The sequence below is a fragment of the Colossoma macropomum genome, unplaced genomic scaffold, assembly GCF_904425465.1.
Source record: "Colossoma macropomum unplaced genomic scaffold, Colossoma_macropomum, whole genome shotgun sequence".
Classification (NCBI taxonomy): domain Eukaryota; kingdom Metazoa; phylum Chordata; class Actinopteri; order Characiformes; family Serrasalmidae; genus Colossoma; species Colossoma macropomum.
The window spans coordinates 27,410,255-27,427,973 of NW_023494795.1; the positions used below are offsets into that span (position 1 = coordinate 27,410,255).

Sequence of the window (17,719 nt, forward strand, 5' to 3'; positions counted from 1 at the left end):
AATAGAGTTAGCAACAGCTTCCTAATTATCTTAAATTAACTTAGCCATCTCTGAGCCATCTTTTTATTCTAAAAATAGCAACTGACGCATCAACATACCATTCTACTTTACATTTTAGTGTACTCGATCATGCAACAGTGCCTGGTGACTTTATCTTCAAATAGAAGAGTAAAAAAATTGGCTTCAGCTGCAAGTGTCACAGGAAAAAACCCTCAAGGACCATTATGGCATGCTTCCACTACACATTTAAAAACAAGAACTGATCCAAACAGGAACCAACAGAACTTAGGGTTCTAGTTCTAGATCATTGTCCACCTACTTAGGATACAGCTGGAACTATTATAATAAGCTCAATTGACGGTTTTAAAATGGTCTTTTCTGTCTTGTGCTCACTCACACAAAAGTCTGAAATTCCACAGAATCATACTTAGAATCAAGCAAAGCTTTAACTTTTCTCTTCGAAACAATGAGCAAAAACACCCATTCTGGGAGGTTAACATAGATGCGCTAACTTCCTAACTAGCTTATGTGAACTTAGCAAACTCAAATTCCGTAAAACAGCAATCAACACATCAGAATACCTTCTAGCTTACACTTTGGTGTACTTATTGGTCCTGTAATGACTTTATCCTCAACTGGAAGACTTGACGGATGACAGATTTGCAAAGTTATTGCTTGAGACAGCTGGGACCACCTTAATAACCACAATTAACAATTTTAAAATTGTTTTTTTTGTTACTCACTTATACGAATGTCTACAGTTGCACAGAATCACATGAAGAATCTAGCAAAGCTTATTTTTTTGTCATTCAGTGTTGCAAGTTTAGGTAAAAGTGAGCTCTTTACAAAGTAATAATTGTGAAACTAGCAACTGACACATCAACATACCATTGTAGTTTACAATAAGGTGCAGTTACTGGTCATGTAATAGTTATCTTCACCTGGGAGATTAAAGAATTTTCTAAATTGTTGTGTTCCCAAAGACCACCATTAGGTCCTATTGGTACCGAAAACCATAACACAGAAACCTTTCTGTTCTGGAACGATGACCAGTGGAACAAGCACTAGTTCCAGGTTTCTTGTGCTAAAAGTTCTAGTACTTTGTGCAGTGGAAAAATGTGCTTATTGAACAGGAACCTATATCATAAAACAGGGACCTGGACTGATGGCCAGTGGAGAAAGCACAGCTCCAGTCTTCTGGTGCCAAAGATTCTGGCAGTGCAGTGGAAAAGTGCCCTCAGTGACCGAATAGGTGGCTCATTTGAATACTGCAGCCTTCTGCCCTCCCACACTCTCCAACATACAATACACTGCACAATCCTACCCTGTATTAGCCTTGCAGATGTATTAAAAAGGGCAGTCTAATATTCGTTCACGTGAAGAAGATGAAGCAATATGTTTCTTTTTTCAGTGGGCACTGCCTCTGATAATGAGCTGTTACAGAACTGCAGAACAATGCAGACAAATGTGTGCTTTTATAGCTCAGCTCTGGGAGTTTTTCTGTTTGTGTGTGAATGTGTGCGTATGTTTTCACTCTGTTAGGTCCCAACTGTACTGACACTTCAGTTACCCAGCCAACAGTCCTGATAAATAGTTCTCATGTTTTATAGTAGCGGTCTATTTGAGGAGCTGGATGAAGAACAGAGGACTTAATTTTTGTCTCTTTTTCTGCAGCCCGTTGACGGCGGACCATGATTAACAGACTTCTTTTCTTGTGGAAAAGCAGCTCATCTATTTGCTGAACGTGCTGTGAGATGCATTACTCTCACTGATATTAAGCCCCATTCAGACTGGGTGTTCAAGCTGCTAGTAGTTGTGTCTGATTAAAGAGCAGAAAACAATACAGGCACAATGCAGTGCAATAATATTTTAACACTTGAAAATGTACACATTTATCTTGCACAATGTCTGAGCTGAACAGTTGTTTTTTTCATCATGTAAACAAACAGAATGCAATATGCAGTAGTGATGCACAAAGCTGATTATCTAGCAGCAGTTCTAAGTAGCAGGGCACAGAGCCGCAGGGACGAGAGCTGATGCTTTAGCCAGACTGAAGGTAATACTACATACAAAACAAAGCAGGCTGACTGATGTTCTAACTGACCACATTGAGGTTTGGTCAGTTTCTGACATAATTTCACAAAAATCAGTCCAGTTGAAATTTCATGTTTGGGCTTCTTATGGCTAGTCTCTAATCTCTAATGAATTCTGGGCTGCATTTGCACCTTCTTTAGTTCTTCCTCACTACTTTTATTATATTCTTAATCTGGCTTGCTGAAGTCACTGGAGCTTTGCCGGTGAGGTACCCTTAGGTCAGTGAGGTCAACATCCAGAATAAAACCGTTTGGCATGTTATTTAAATTAAGTGATTCATGTAAAAAACTCAAAGCTACACTATATAGCTAAAAGTATGCGGACACATGACCATCACACCTAAACGAGCTTGTTGGACATCCCATTCCAAAACCACAGGCATTCATTTGGAGTCGGCAACCCCTTTGCGACTGTAACAACCTTCACTCTTCTGGGAAGGCTTCTGGAGTGTCTCTGTGGGAACTGGGGCCCATTCAGTCAAAAGAGCATTTGTGAGGTCAAGCACTAATGTTGGATGAGAAGGACTGGTTCACAATCAATGTTCTAATTCATGCCAAAGGCATTCAGTGGGGTTAAATTCAGGCCACTGGAGTTCCTCCACAGCAAATTTGTCCAAATGGGCTCAATACAACATCACACTTGAGTTGGGCTTGGGTTTGTCTTCTAATGAGTGATTTTTTTTCGCAGTAAATTTGTTTTTATGTGGATTGTGCCTAGATACATTTTGTGTTTACCTGCTTCTGACTATGCCTTTGTGTAGCGCTAACAGAAGTCCTGCTAACTGAAACATTTGCTGCCTTGTTCTTTTTTAGTTCACTTGTGCACCTTGCACCATATTTGACAAATAAAGAGAAACTTTCGATGTTTCAGCTTTAACGTTTTCAACTTTGGGTCTTTTTGGCCCTTTTTGTCATGAAAGTCATGCATTGTTGTTAAGCTTGTACAAAGTGTGCATTACTACAGGTTGTAGTGAGAGGAACTTTAACACAGTGGGGCTTACAGCTGATCAGAGGATGGTGGATGCTGTTTTCTGCCAGATATGATTGGCCATTCACAAAAATAAACTGACAATAATACTGTCAGTGTATTACAGATGTTTCTCTCAGCATGACATTTTGTCATTTAAATCCAGCGCAAAACTCTGTATAGCCGTTTCTGTGACAATCCATTTTTACCGTGTGCGAGTGGGTTCAGGTTTTAAATGTAGCAGTACCAATCGGGACTGATCAGGTCGGCTCTCAAAGTCATGGGCTCCTGCTTCAAATTCATACCCCTGCAGACCTTTAGTACTGTGGCATGCAGTGGAGGGGACCAAGAGTGTAGTGCTGTTCACCTGTATCCTGCTCTGCTCCAGCGCGTTCTCCAGCTCCTGCTTGGCAGCCGCAGTCTCCTGCTGATGATTCTGCCGCAGGTGCTCTATAGCTGAGGCATGAAGATGGTTCAGCTCTGAGCGCAAAGAGGCTGGAGAGAGAAAGGGAGAGAGAAAGAGAGAGGGAAAAGAGTGAGAGAGTAAATGAGAAGGAAAAAATTGTTTCCAGGATCTCCAAGCTGTATTAAAAATCATCAATCACAAACTTTCTAAGCACAAAAATCTGGTAAAGGAAGTAATTATTTTCCTACCTGCAATTTCATACCTCAGTCTCATTATTGCTACACTGTACAGTTCCTTACACTTACAGTTATATTTCCAAGAAAATTTGTGCTGTAATCTCATTGTAGTGCGCAGAACGTATGCTCAGCTAATAACATGCCGAAACACTTTCACATTTTTTACAAGTTTAGTAAAACCCGGGTGCTAGGCAAATAGGGTTATGCTGCACCTTCAGCTCTCAGGTTCTAACAGAAATTCTCTTGTGTTATTCTGGGTCACTACATCTCACTCTCACCTTGGTGGTTTATTTGTACAATTCCTTATTCAGGCAATAAATCTTTAATTTCTTTAAATTAGTATATAAATTCTTATTGTAATTCTTCAAATAAAGGCAAACTGCATCTGCAGTGTACTGAATCTTTATTATAAAGAAAAATATTCCGCCCTTTATTTGGGCAAAAAGAAAATAACTGTTTTATTTGAGTCTTTTCCCTAACTAACTGTTGTTTACAATACCTGTAAGATAGCTTCTCACTGCCCTCAAATTATGGACAAAGCTAGGACAGGGACAAAGTCCAGTGCTGCATTTGAAATGACTGAACATTATTCAATACCCTGGACATCAAGAGCACTAATACAGAAAAATATTATTGGAAACGACATTTATGATTCAGGTAAATGATACATGTTTGTTCATCACTCAAGATGCAAAATGTTGCCATTATAGCATTATGTGGGTCACTGGATGTCTTCAAACCAAACGACAGACTACATTATGAGTATTTTATGTCTGCTGGGGGGCATTTGCTGTGACCCAAATGGATCCCTATTTGCATATATGGAAATGGAATCCCACAATCCATCACTGTGCATTATGAGTCTCGGTTGGTGTAGCGTAGTAGGTAACATTGCTGCCTACCATGTGGCAGACTGGTGTGTGATCCCCTCCTGGTCAACCACACCATGCAACACAATAAAAGTCCTTGGTCAAGACTCCTAATGTACAATTGCCTTAGGAACGCTGGTGAAGCAGAAAGTTTCTGTAACACTTTTGTGTTTACAAAGTCAAAAATGAATTGTGTGAATTTTGAGAACTGTTTTACAAGTCAAAAAGGTGGTTGTGTAATAATCAGAGTTGAGTAGAATCCTTTGTAAAAGTAATAATGTCTGAATACTGAATACACTGTCCTAAATGTGTTCAGTAACACATTCTGTATGCATAAATTAAATAACACATTCAATGCATAAAAAAGTAACATATTCTGAATATATACAGAATACATTGGCTGTTTTAATCAATTCATTATCACTGTTACTGGTCAGCAACTTTCTTCAAGTAATCTTTCTATTAATATTTTCAAAATTTTGATTTCTAAACATTTTTGCAATTCTCAACAATTTTTTTTATATCAAAAATCCTTGAGCAGGACTGCCACCTGTCTCATGAACAAGTGTGACAGTTTATGATAAACGCATCAGAGAAACCTCATAAAAGCCAGGCACTCTCTTTTTGTTTTGTGAGTTGGTACAAGCCTCCTAATATCCAGTCTAATATTTCTCATTTTGAGATTGTTGTAGGAATATAAGATGTTTATTTAGCATATTTCTAGTTTTTCAACTTGTTTTAAGAAGTAATATATGTTTAGTTAAAGTGTCTTATTCACTGGGAGATAATTTCGCTTATTTCAAGTATTATTCCTTGAAAAAAGCAACATCACCTACATTCGTTCTTGAAATAAGCAAAAAATAAAACCATCTCTATAAATACCTTACAATATATTATTCTTATTATTATATTAATATAATATTTCTTAGAACAACATTGAAATGGGAAATATTACATATATAGACTAGATTTTAGATCTTAAAATAACAAAAGGCATTCCAAGTACTGCCTTTTCAAAATTGAACATGGACTGGATACAGACACTTCATTTCTGTATTCCTAGTTTGTAATACTTGTATTCTGTTACATCAAAACACTAATAATAATAATAATAATAATTCTAGTAAAAAAATCGTTTAGTCTTGGTTTCAGCTAGCCGGGTAACAACTTTTGGTTAGTAATATGGGACTCAATATGGTCACTGCACTGTAAAAAGAGTTCACTTGAAAAAGTTCCTGAACTTGAACTTCTAATTGCAAGTTAACAAAACAATAATTTGGTTTGTACCAAATACTGTTTTGTTAACTTATTATTTGAAGTTTAATAAAATCCAATATTAAGGCAGCCAGATTACTAACTATTCAAATCTGAAACACCAGATTATTTCTTCCACTGTGCGCGGGCCTTACCCAGCATGGCTTTGCCTTCATCCTCCAGCTCAAAGCGCAGTGTCTGCAGCTCCTGCTCTGACTGCTGCTTCAGTGTCTCAATGTTCTGCCTGTGTGCTTCCCTCAGAGACTGAAGTTCCATATGATGCTGCTGCCGCAGACGCTCCTCCAGCTCCTACAAACACACACACATACACACAGACAACAAGCAGTTATCAGCCTGAGCATATTCTATTTCCAGTTTGCATTTGCTTAATGTTGGTGGAGGGATAGCAGCATCTTTGAATATACCAAAAATTGCATCTGGGCTCTAATGGACAGAGTCCAGCGACAGCAATAAAGGGAGCATGCAGGCGAGCTTGCAGCCCAGGGCGTATTAGTAAGTCGTAGCCTATCATGAGAATTATATTACGATCAATAAGCACTTTAGCATATCAGCAGCTTGTTGAGGGTCTTGGATGGCTGCCCTTCACTGCCAGCAAAAGTGAGCAAAGCACACATTATGTCACTGCGCATTAGACTGAGTGGCTGGAGCTGACTGATTGGTGAAGATGCCTGGTCATGGCACCTGCTACCAGCTTAAAAAAGCCTTAGGATGCAGGAAGAGGAATATGAGTGGAAGCAAATTAGGCCTCTAGATGCTTCAGTAAACACTGTATCAAAGCCACAGCCAACTGGCGGGACACTGTTGGAAAAGGAAAGTGGGCAAATCCAGCTGTTGTAATACAAAGACAGCCATGCAAAACAAAACACAAACAGACTGATAAACAGAGAGACAAACAGCATTTAATGGAAAGCAATTAGAAGCATGGGAGGTGGTCTACATGCAGAGAAGTGGATTAAAATGACTGAGATGCAATACTAGTCTACAGTGGTTGTGTCATTTTTTTTATTTTCCACAGTGGAAGGATGGACAGAAACACCTGTGGATTCTTTCAGATCTGAAGCAACAGTGGAGCTTGATTTTGTCGCTCTCAAAAAAGTACTGTTTATCTGAAGGGGTCAGTTTTGGTCTCTACCAGGTCTTGCACAGTTGTTAGGAGTCTCATTTTCTCTGTACTCCATTTTTTTCAATTATTTTCCGTTGACTTTCTTCTTCCTTAAACAAGTGAATTATCTTATATTGAATCTCCTGATCCTCCTCTTACTTTTGCACACTTCTTTGCCATTTCTTATTTTAGCCTTCCTGACCACTGAGGTGGTTACAGCTGTGTATGTTTGGGCTGGTGCATGTGTTCATTAAAGGATGCTGCAGGGGATAAGAATGCTCTCTGCTCTGTGGAAACTCATGTAGAACTAAAAAGGTCAGACCATGTCAGTCTTTCGTGCAACTATCAGGAGACCTGCTTGCCTTTTTAATGGACATACCCACAAAAAACCTACACACTTTCCTCTCCCTCTCCCTCTCTCTCCGTCTCTCTCCCTCTCCCTCTCTCTCTCTCTCTCTCTCTCTGTCTGTCTCTCTCTCTCTCTCTCTCTCGCACACACAAAAAAAACCCAAAAAAAACAGCAGCTTTGGCCAAGTATGAGAAAAACACCCATGAGGGTTGCTTTTAGCCTGACTGACATGGTCCCTGAAGCACCTCTCTTGCACACACACTCTTACATCCAAAACACCCTCAGTTTCTCAGCACATTCAGTGAAAACGTAGGAGCTCTGCCTTCCCATAAGACACGATGCCATTTACACCTCTGTAAGTGCTACTACAGTGTTAGCACATCTCTACAAGGCTGTGAGAACATGAGAAGAACAGAGAACATTTCCAGTCCCTGTGGTCTGGCCACCCCTGCTCTAGAGCTCTTACGTGCAATCCTCATTAGTGTGGAGCAGAGCTTGATATATCTGTCTGAGCCCACTGAGACACAACTACTTACGTCAGGTTTAGACATAATGCCCACCTCCACACTTTTCAGTTTTAGAGTTTAGATTTTACCCTGAATTTTCCCTTGTTTTAGTTATTCTCCTTACGTTTTTCTCCCTGCTTTCATTACATTCAAACAGGTTTCAATCTGATGCGCCAGAGTCACCGACTCATGTGTGAGCTCCACAAGGCCCAAGCTAGGAAATTCATGTGCGTGAATCGATTCAGGGAAGTGCAGTTAAGGGCAGCCAAAAGGACGTTTAATTTGTTTAGCTTTTTTAATTTAATATGTTCAATATATAAAAGTCATATGCAATAGTTCGGACATTGTTGCCCTTATATTTGTGGCCATGAAACCATTTGAGCACATACAGTCATAAACAAAGGTCTGAGCACCCCTAGTCAAATTACTTGTTGATCTCCTGAGTGTAAAATTACTCATCCTTTACAGAGATCTGTGGTGCTGGAGGGGGTGGTCAAACCTGACAATGAGCCAGTCACTCAAAATATCAACAAAAATCTCATCTGGGAATATATTTCAAGTAGATTTTACTCTTAAAAATTTCTAGGGGGGGCCAACAATTGTGGCTGACATAGTTTTGAAAAAAAAATTATTTCATTATAAGATTTAGGTTTTTTTCTTTCAATCATTGGACTTCAAATAACAACCTGTCTGGCTCATGTTTACCAGGGGAGCCAATATTTGTGGAGGGTACTGCATTTGAAGAAAGCTTGTCACAAGAACACACGTTTGCACATTTTAATGCATGATTACAGCTTATTTTCTAACTTTGACATATTGAAAAATTTTTTACTTTAATTTAATTTAACATTTTGCCATGACCCCAACTGGCCATTGTTTGTTCAAAATATGCCAAAACTACAGAAGCAAAAATACTTGAATGATTCAAAACTAACTTTAAATAAACAAATTGTTTTATATAAAACAATAGGCTACATTACTGTACATATCACTGTTAACCTCTTTAAATGTCCCCAATGTACAGTAGGTTTTGAAAACTGCCCATTCCCTTGAACTAGACACCTGACATCTTTTTTATTATGTGGTACCCTAACCCTACCCATAGATTGTTGTTGGTGAAGGGGTTGGGAGCACACATCTCATTAGCAGTGAATGTTGGGAACTGTAGTGCATCTCATGGTGAAATGGGCTACTATTAACAGAAAATAAAAATAAGTTTGCGGGCCGAATGTGATTGTATCACATGCCATAGTTGGCCCGTGGGCCTTGTGTTTGGATGTGTTAACTTTTTTCACTTTGATTGGGGTCAGTTGGGGACAGATGATTTTTTTATATCATTATTTTACATATTTTTTATTTTATTTAGCCATGATTTAATAATGTCTACTATTGTCACTACATGTTCATTTAACCAGCGCTGTCATTAAAAATACCATTTTCTTCTTTGTCATTTTGCATAATGTTGGGCCAGATTTGGTCAGTTTTGGGCAGAATGTTGTTGGACTTGTTCAGACTTCATAAACTTTTTTGGGCTCTGGTCGAGTTTGGACTCAAAATGCGATGCCCTGCGCAGTTAAGGTTGGGCATGAACAGAGAATTTCTTGGCATGAATTATGATTTAAAATTTTAGGCCTGATTAGAGCTCTTGAGTGGAGCGCATTCCAGTGCTGAGACGAACTGCAGTCAGCTCACACTCACGCAGCAAGCGCAACGAGAGACAAATCCATATGAGCTCTTGTGCGCTAACTCATGAATACTGCTAACATGATGCTTTGCGAGATTTGTTTTGGATGCACGACAGGATGAAAGGAAAGTCAATATGCAAGAATCCCTAAAACAGCATTGATTACCTACTATAAAAGGACTGTAAACGAGTACTGCTCCAGCGCATACTGCAAACTGAGCACTATCAAATCTCACCGGATTCACTCATGGCAAGTCGAGACACGTTCTAGATCGGCCCCCTGGGTGTCATAAAGCTAGATTTGGTGTGCTCAGGGGCACACTTCATGTAGCTTGTTCACTCATAAAAAAGGTGCAGAATTTGTTTTCTTCCTCACACATGGAAAACCTTGATGCATTTTTTATGACCTTTCTAAGTCACTCTGCCACAGCAAACAGCGTCCAGAAGGCGAGGACCAAATGAGAGGCACTGGGAGGACAGGAAGGCTTCTGAGATTGTGTCCATATCTGCCGAAACTCTCTCACTTATCCTTCTCTTTTCCGCCCAGGCAGACCCACTGGGGCCATATGCTTTCAGCTGGCTCTTCGGCCAAGGTGGGCAGAGAAAATAAGTGAGTGCACGGTGGCAGCCGGTGGGAGGCCCGCACGGTCTTTCCGGATAAATCAAAGCTGCTGAAAGCAGTTTTCGAACGTCAGCAAAAAAAAAGCCACAAGGGGTTCAGTGAGTGAGTATTTTCTCTCTCGTTCAGCTGTTGTAGAGAAAAATCTGCAGTGAGGAAACTGATGCGTTTGTTTTGCTGAGGCAGGTGGAGCAGCAGGGGTGTAGAAATAAAATGATGCAACATGATGCACTGATCTGAAGGTGGTGATTCAACTGTACAGATTTCAGGATGACAGAATCAAATATATTTGTTTTTAATCATATGCAAATATGGACCCATTTTTTGGGAAGAGTTCCTAGGCTACTTTTAAATGTAAGAAATTTGAAGCTCTCACCAAAAAAGACTGCATTGTTTGTATTGTCTACATTACACTACTCTGCAAATGTCCTCCAGACAGATGCCAGAGGGGCTAATGGTGAGGGCTGGAGAATTCCAAGCGAGCCAGTAACGTTTTGGGCTCATTTCAGTCATATGAAACAGTCATATGAAAAAAAAACTCCGGTCAGATCACAGGTTTTGTGGATTTAAGTGAAAATAAGTTGACAAACTTTTAAAAAGTTTTAGAGCATATATACTTTATATACATCTATTTTACAAAAATATAAAAATATAAAGTAAAATATAAAATGTGCCATTTTTGCACAGGCCACATTTTGTGTTTTATTTTTCCCCCACAATATGTGAAATTCAGCAAAAGTAATTATGCCATATGTGCAGAAGTGTGTTCCCTGTAGAAAACACACTTCTGCACATTTAGGACTTTTTTTCAATTTGAAAAAACAACAAAACATGTTTTAATGTGGTACAGCCCTGGTTGTTGGCAACTGTAATTTGTCAGCTAATGAGTGTAGAGCAGGTAGAGATTAGGGTATGAAATTTCTGACGGAATGAATCTGGTTCTGGATGATATAACAGGCACATGTTCTACAGAGTGCAGTATTTCTGCATCACAGAGTGCTGTAGCCATTTTAGTAATAAATAACATTAAAATAAAAATACTTTAAATGCTCCAAAATTGTCTGCAATTAAAAAAGTGAAATTGCAGTGAAATGCTCCAAAATACTGTATATACTTGAACAGGAGGGCAGCGAGAAACACTGACAGGATCTCGGTTAGCTAGCAGCAGCTTGTAGCATATTAGCTGTCACAATCTTACTTCTGGGTGGATAACACAGGTAGCACCTCACTGGCACAACAGGATTCGACAATCCTAAAAGTTATTTAACCAAAATTTGGGAAAAACAGAAAGCTTTTTTAAAACTGATCTTCCAAGGTTGACAGCTTCACAATTACTGTGGTTAATTTTTGTCATATAATCATAAACATGCACCTGTTACACATTTCACTGTAGAGTTTAACAACATACTACTCTTGTTTACATTCTGGTGCATTTATTGCTCATGAGATAATGCTTAGCAACTTTATCTTCATCTGAAAGAGAAAATGATTTGCTAAATTGTTGTTGGCTTCAGCTGCAAGTGTTACCAAAGACAGTAGGATTAACACTAGGATTAACACTACTTAAGGCAGCTCTGAAAACAAAGGGGGAAAACATACCTGAGTACATTTGACATTACTGCCTCAAATACAAGAAGAATTTATCATTATTGCCTATGTTTTGTCTACATTTGTATTTATTATAACTTTTGCCAAAAACTGAGCTGCTACCGAATGCCAATGTTTTGGCCAATGTGAAATTTGAGATGATGCACTGAATTATTTTCTAAAGAAGCATAATTATAATCAAATCGAATCATTTCTAGGGTCAGAGATTTACACCTATGGCGCAGAAAGGGCGTTCTCTTGCTTTACCACAAAACCCATTAGCAGCAGCTGAAGTGTTCCTCAGCACTGGCTTTAAAGAGCACAACACATGTCGAGCTGTTGACAGGGTAGTGAGATTGGCAAAGACAGCAGCCATCTTGGCATCACTAGGGAGAAAATAGCAAGCACTGCTTTTCAGTTACTCTACCACTGCCACAGATCGAAAGAGAGACAACCTCCCACTGCTGTAGCTTTTCTGCTACACTAAAGCCCCTCTTACTTATTAAACAGCAGTGAATAAATCAACAGCGCCTTGTCTTCTGTAACAAGGTTGCCCCTTTGCCTGCGCTGGTGAGGGGATTTGGAGCATAAAGCTGTTAAAAAAAGCCTTTTATGAGTCTTGCTGATGGATTTCTCTTCAATACAAAGAGTGATACTGATGCTGAATAATGAAGCAGCAGATGGAGAAGGACCATTACTTTAACAGCACTGTAAATAAGCAGAGCTATCTCGAGATTCCGCACTGGGGTCAGTTCCGTCCATTTGTAGTGCTGGAGAACTCTGTGAACTGAAACAATGCGGATTTCTACAGTCCATCCTCGTATACGTCCATAGCCAGACTGCAGTGATCTGATCCGATACCGAGTGAAACCAGCCCCTGTGCTTTTCCACTTACAGGGCTATTAAATCTTAATAGGCAGAGTTTAGGCTGCTGGTGGGATAATAAACAGATGTTTAACCTGTGGTTGTGGCTTATTTAAAAGCTAAGGTCACTGTTTTGGGCCTGCACTATCCTATAAAGTGTCCAGACCTTCAGATAGGCTGTAAAACCAAATACACAGAGCTTATGAAAATCCACAGTGCCACTGAACTGAGTCTCTGACAGCTCGATGTCGTAACCCCCATTTCATTACTGTTTTTATCATGCCTTCTGTGACTTGCCCTTTCCGCCTCCCCTTGAGGAAATCCTCATTTCCACCTTCAACAGAAATTTCACTTTTATTATTTCTGCATAATTCAGTTTGAGATGTAAACAAAGTAATTCTGAGTGGTTTGATGTGAAATGCTTCATTGTACAGAACTTAATGATGCAGATTTTGGTCATAGGAACCAGGGGTTGCAAAGTGTTCTACACATAGTCAATTTTTTTACTATTCAAAACAGACAATAAACCTACACGTTTTTTAAGTTATACAGTACTGTGCAAAAGTCAGAGCCCCGCCCTTTATTTCATTAATTTACAGTCAAAATGGTTATTAAATACAAGTTATTCATTTTTCAGCAGCAGAAAAAAGCTGAAATATGTATTTAAAATAAAATTAAAGCCTAAACAGCTAAAAACTGATTTTTTTCAATATTTAATGCATCCAACCTTATTCCATTTTTTGTGAGATACCTGCAGGTATATTTTTGCACACCTCCAAAGTTCAGTCTTAGAAGTTGGTTGCATTTTCCTGATCTAGATATTCCATAATAGATTTGATTATGCCGAGGTCTGGACTCTGGGGTGGTTGGTCCACTGTTCTGAGAACACCAGCAGCTTCTTTGTTTAATTAGCCCATTTCCTTCCTTTTCTCTGTGAGGGCTTCGTGACAGCTACACATCCTTTCAGACCCATAGTGTTACGTTGTCTTCTCAGAAACTCCTGTGAATGTTTTCAGATCTGAAGCAAGAATGGAGCTTGATTTTCTCCTCTCTCTCAAAGATGAAAGTTTTAAGTGCTGTTTATCTGTTGGGACAGCTTTGGTGGTCTACCAGGTTTTGCACTGTTGTTAGGAGTCCCATTTGTTCTACTACTTGATTTTTTGTTCTACTACTTGATTTTTTGAACTCCATTTCGAAAATGTCTTGGTTTTTAGTTATTTTACTTTGACTTTCTCTTTCCTTATGCAAGTGGATCTCATATCTAATTTTCTCAGAAATGTGAAGCGAATAAATTGTACTTAAAGCCTGTTTTCACTTAAAATTAATTAAGTGAAGGGTGGTCTCTGACTTTTGCACAGCACTGTATGTAATATTGACAACGGTAAAACAGTAGTAAATCTGAAATAAATAGGTATTTTGCTTTTTAATGCCCTGCACATAGTTCTCTGCCCTGAGTGTATTTTACAAACATAATTTAGGCCAAAAGCTTTTTGTAAACTATCGTACAACAGTGTCTCAGACAATTACAAATATGATTTCATGTAATAACTTCCTGTGAGGCAGCTTACAAAGACACTAAACGTTTCACAAGTCTCCTATCATAGTTTCTATCATCACCCCTGTAAACAATTCTGACTCTACAAAGTTTCTCTAGAATTGCACAGTTCACATCAAACCACTCTGAATGACTGTTTACATTTTAACAACTGATTATGTGAATTCTCCTTTAAGGCCTGCTTCAGTACTGTAGAGGATTAAGTAGTATTTTTAGATCATGTCACATCAACACATATGTAGACTTTAGCAGCAGAACTTGTCCAGAACGTTTCTTTACTCTGCTAGTCTGCTTAGCTAGCCAATTAGCTTACTGAGGCTGGCCTAGCTGAAGGCAGGTATGCTCCAATCCAGTCACCGTGTCCCCATCTGCCCTCATCCTAGCTCGTGTAATGCTGGTGCAACACACTTCCAAGTCGCGAAGTGGAGTCGGTGAGGGTGTGTTAAAAATGCTATTGAAACGAAGAGCTGGTCTCATTTCACGTTACTCCTCTGTTTCTCACCTGCTAATATCTGAGCAGCAGTTTCAGCAGCTTCTAGGCAGTTTACTGCAACACTTTTATAGAGGTCACTGGTCATACAGGTCAATGACACAAACACAAAGTGCACTGCCTTTACTAAAACTGATATCGAAGGATTTGAGTTGAAATGCCAGAGAAACTCAAATCAGCCACAGTGCTTTCACAGTACCCACGGACATTCCTTTACTCCTGTCTGGCTCTACGTTCACCAAGTGCATGTCTGTCTGTCACTAGTTATTTTAGCAGTGTACCCTCACACTGTCCCTCCTTATAGCTCTCACCCACTGGCCTGCGGAGAGGAGCGATGGCCGCCCAACTCCAGCTAATCATTTCCTGACTGAGTGAGAGCTCTTCTCGGCCAGAGACATCAGAGAGCAGGTAACGCATACAGCACGCTTCACAGCCGACGACAGTAAGCACTCAGCCATCGCTAAGCCACAGGCAGGAGAGGAGAGGTGTATGTGTTGAGTGGATGTGTTATTCCAGGCCGCTGAGAGAGAGGAGCTCACTGAGCTGAAGCAGTAGAGGACCAAGCCAGATTTGCAGCAGATCTGCCCTCCGCATTGATCCACTACTGGAGGAGAATGGGACACTATGGGTGGGCATGGGTGTGGATGATTTGATGGTTCCTAACACTGAAGCAGAGGCAGAGGCACATATTCTGTGTAAGCTGAAGCTTAATCTTTGACAAATAAGAACATACTAAGAGCGCAGTTTAGTAAAAGTCTACTTATGATCATGTTTAATTTGGCAACGACTTTAATTTCTTCTTATTAAATTTATTTATTTAATTTAAGGCCGTTGTGTCTGTGGGCACTTAGTCTGATTAATGTATCACATCACCCAATATGTTTAATAGTCCAATTATGTTCATGTTTGGGAGATTGCCATGGATTTGCAATAAGTAAATCAATAAATGATTTTTTAACTGCTGGTTTTTGTCACAGCATTTATCATACAAATGTTTGGGCACCCCTGGTCAAATTACATGTTTTGTTTATTTCTATTTGTTAATTTATTTTCTATGTGAAAACAAGTTAACACATCCGCTACTAAAAACAAACTACGGCACAAAACAACAAAAACGGAGTTTCGCTGTTGTTGGACCAAAAAAACGAACCAAAATTTGTTTAAAAAAGTCTACTTTCATTAACAGACATTAAAAGTAAAGTATGTGTTTTCCTTCTCCTGTAAAGTTATTATTCCGGAGATATGAGATTTTGTTCTGACAGCAGCGATATATATGTATGTATAGAAAGTGTTAATTTATTTTCACTTAGAAAATAAACAAACCATGTCATTTGACCAGGGACACTCAAACCTTTGCATACGAATGTTTATCTTACCACTGCTATGCATATCAGCACTATATTTTTCTTCAGTTTTTTTCTTCAAATTAAGGTCACTTTTGTTCTGAAAACACATACTCTGCATACACTGACACAGACACAAACACTCACACAGATGCATTTCTTTAAAGGAAAAGGTGCACAAAGCGTTCATTGATCATTGTCAATGGAAGTTGTCTGAAGAAGATATTTGTGTTTTGAAGTGTTTTAAGTGTTTTTTCGCTTTTACGCTTTAAGATTTTTCCTAGAACCTTTACATTCTTAGGTTCTTTAAACTTCAAAAAGTTTTTCACAATTACTCTAAAAGTTTACCCATGTGTTTTTAGGGAGCCAAAAGCGAAAGAGTGTACCCTGCACATACATTTGACATTCGATTTGGTCGCTCCATCTATCACACATCACTGTCTTGTCAGTCTGTTTGTTACAGTCTTACCACAGGAGATGTTATGGTTCTGGCTGCTGTTATTGTTACAGTGAGTGAGATTGTTGTCATGCTCACTAAAACAGTAATAATAACAGAATTAAAGGAAACGTAGACAGATGAGCGCAACAGCAGAAATCACAGCACAGAGAAACAGCAGTGAGTACAGCTGTGTGGGACAGAGTGTGAGAGAGCAGGTTAAAGCTCAGAGCTCCACAGAGTGAGGCTGAGGCAGTAGAGGAGGTGGTGATAGATGTGTGTGAGCAATTGCAGGCGGACCTTGAGGTCATGCTGGCGGGCCTCCTGCATGTCCTGGATGGTGCAGCGGTGGGCCTCCCGAAGACGCTCCTCTCTGCGCTGGTGCTCCAGCTCCAGCTCCTGCAGCTGCTGGCCCAGGTGCTCCCGCTCCTGACTGAACTGAGCCTGCAGCTGCTGCAGAGAGTGCTGAGACTGAGACAGCTGCATCTCCAGACTCTGCTTCAACAACGAGATCTGCACACAGACAGAGAGAGAGAGAGAGAGAGAGCGAGAGAGAGAGAGAGAGAGAAAGGGGTGGGACAAGAACAAATGTTACATCATTATCAGTGGTACAACATGTCATCACCATTGCAGAGACCTGCAGTCCATCAGCTGCAGAAAAGGACAAAACAATTAAAGAATGGTATGAAACAAATGCTAGAAAAAGCGCCTGCAGAGATGCAGGTTCATTTTTCTTTTCTTTCCTCTGAATCATCTGTTCTCTCACCCCAGAGATAATCAGTGATACTGAACATCTTACTTATTTGTCATTTTGGGCAGAATCATAAGCACAATCTCTTCCTGCTGTTTGAAGACTCAGCTTGTTCCTTCTGTTTTGCAAACCTTTTCTCCAGACCCTGGGGTGGAGAGAGGGGGCATATGATCCTTTTTAATGTTTGGGAGAAGATGAATGGACCCTTTTCACAAAGGCTGTGTTTAAAATAGCCTACTACACACTGCTCACGTATTTATTGTCCCCCAAAATAGTAGGTAGTACGCAGTATGTGATCAACACGAATTTCCCCCAGTGTGCCAAAGATACCCAGATGACATACTGCTCAAGCAAAATAATCCAAAACGCAGGCAGAGCTGTCTCCATTATACACTACTTCCCAAAATGCAACATGGTAATTTAAGCAGGATGTAATCACTGATGTAACTGCCTGGATACTTTTATAGCCCTGGATTCAACTTGTCAATACACATTTTATTACTGCTGTAGCTGCTCACATCAAGCAGTAACTAGCTGCTTTACAAAGCCTAGGCTGCAGTGGAGGTGGTGCGGGTCCTCAGCGAGAT

General features: G+C 39.7%; 1 protein-coding gene across 2 annotated transcripts in view; it reads right to left on the bottom strand.

Annotated features, from left to right (window-relative positions):
* Window positions 1–17,719, bottom strand: part of fam184a (family with sequence similarity 184 member A) — a 128,911-nt gene that overhangs the window by 45,610 nt on the left and 65,582 nt on the right. For both annotated transcript variants that reach the window (XM_036582090.1, XM_036582091.1), the window contains exons 10-12: window positions 16,682–16,894; window positions 5,981–6,134; window positions 3,428–3,555 (exon numbers count right to left, since the gene is read on the bottom strand). In XM_036582090.1, the coding sequence (XP_036437983.1) occupies window positions 3,428–3,555; window positions 5,981–6,134; window positions 16,682–16,894 (495 nt within the window). The remainder of the gene's footprint in view (window positions 1–3,427; window positions 3,556–5,980; window positions 6,135–16,681; window positions 16,895–17,719) is intronic.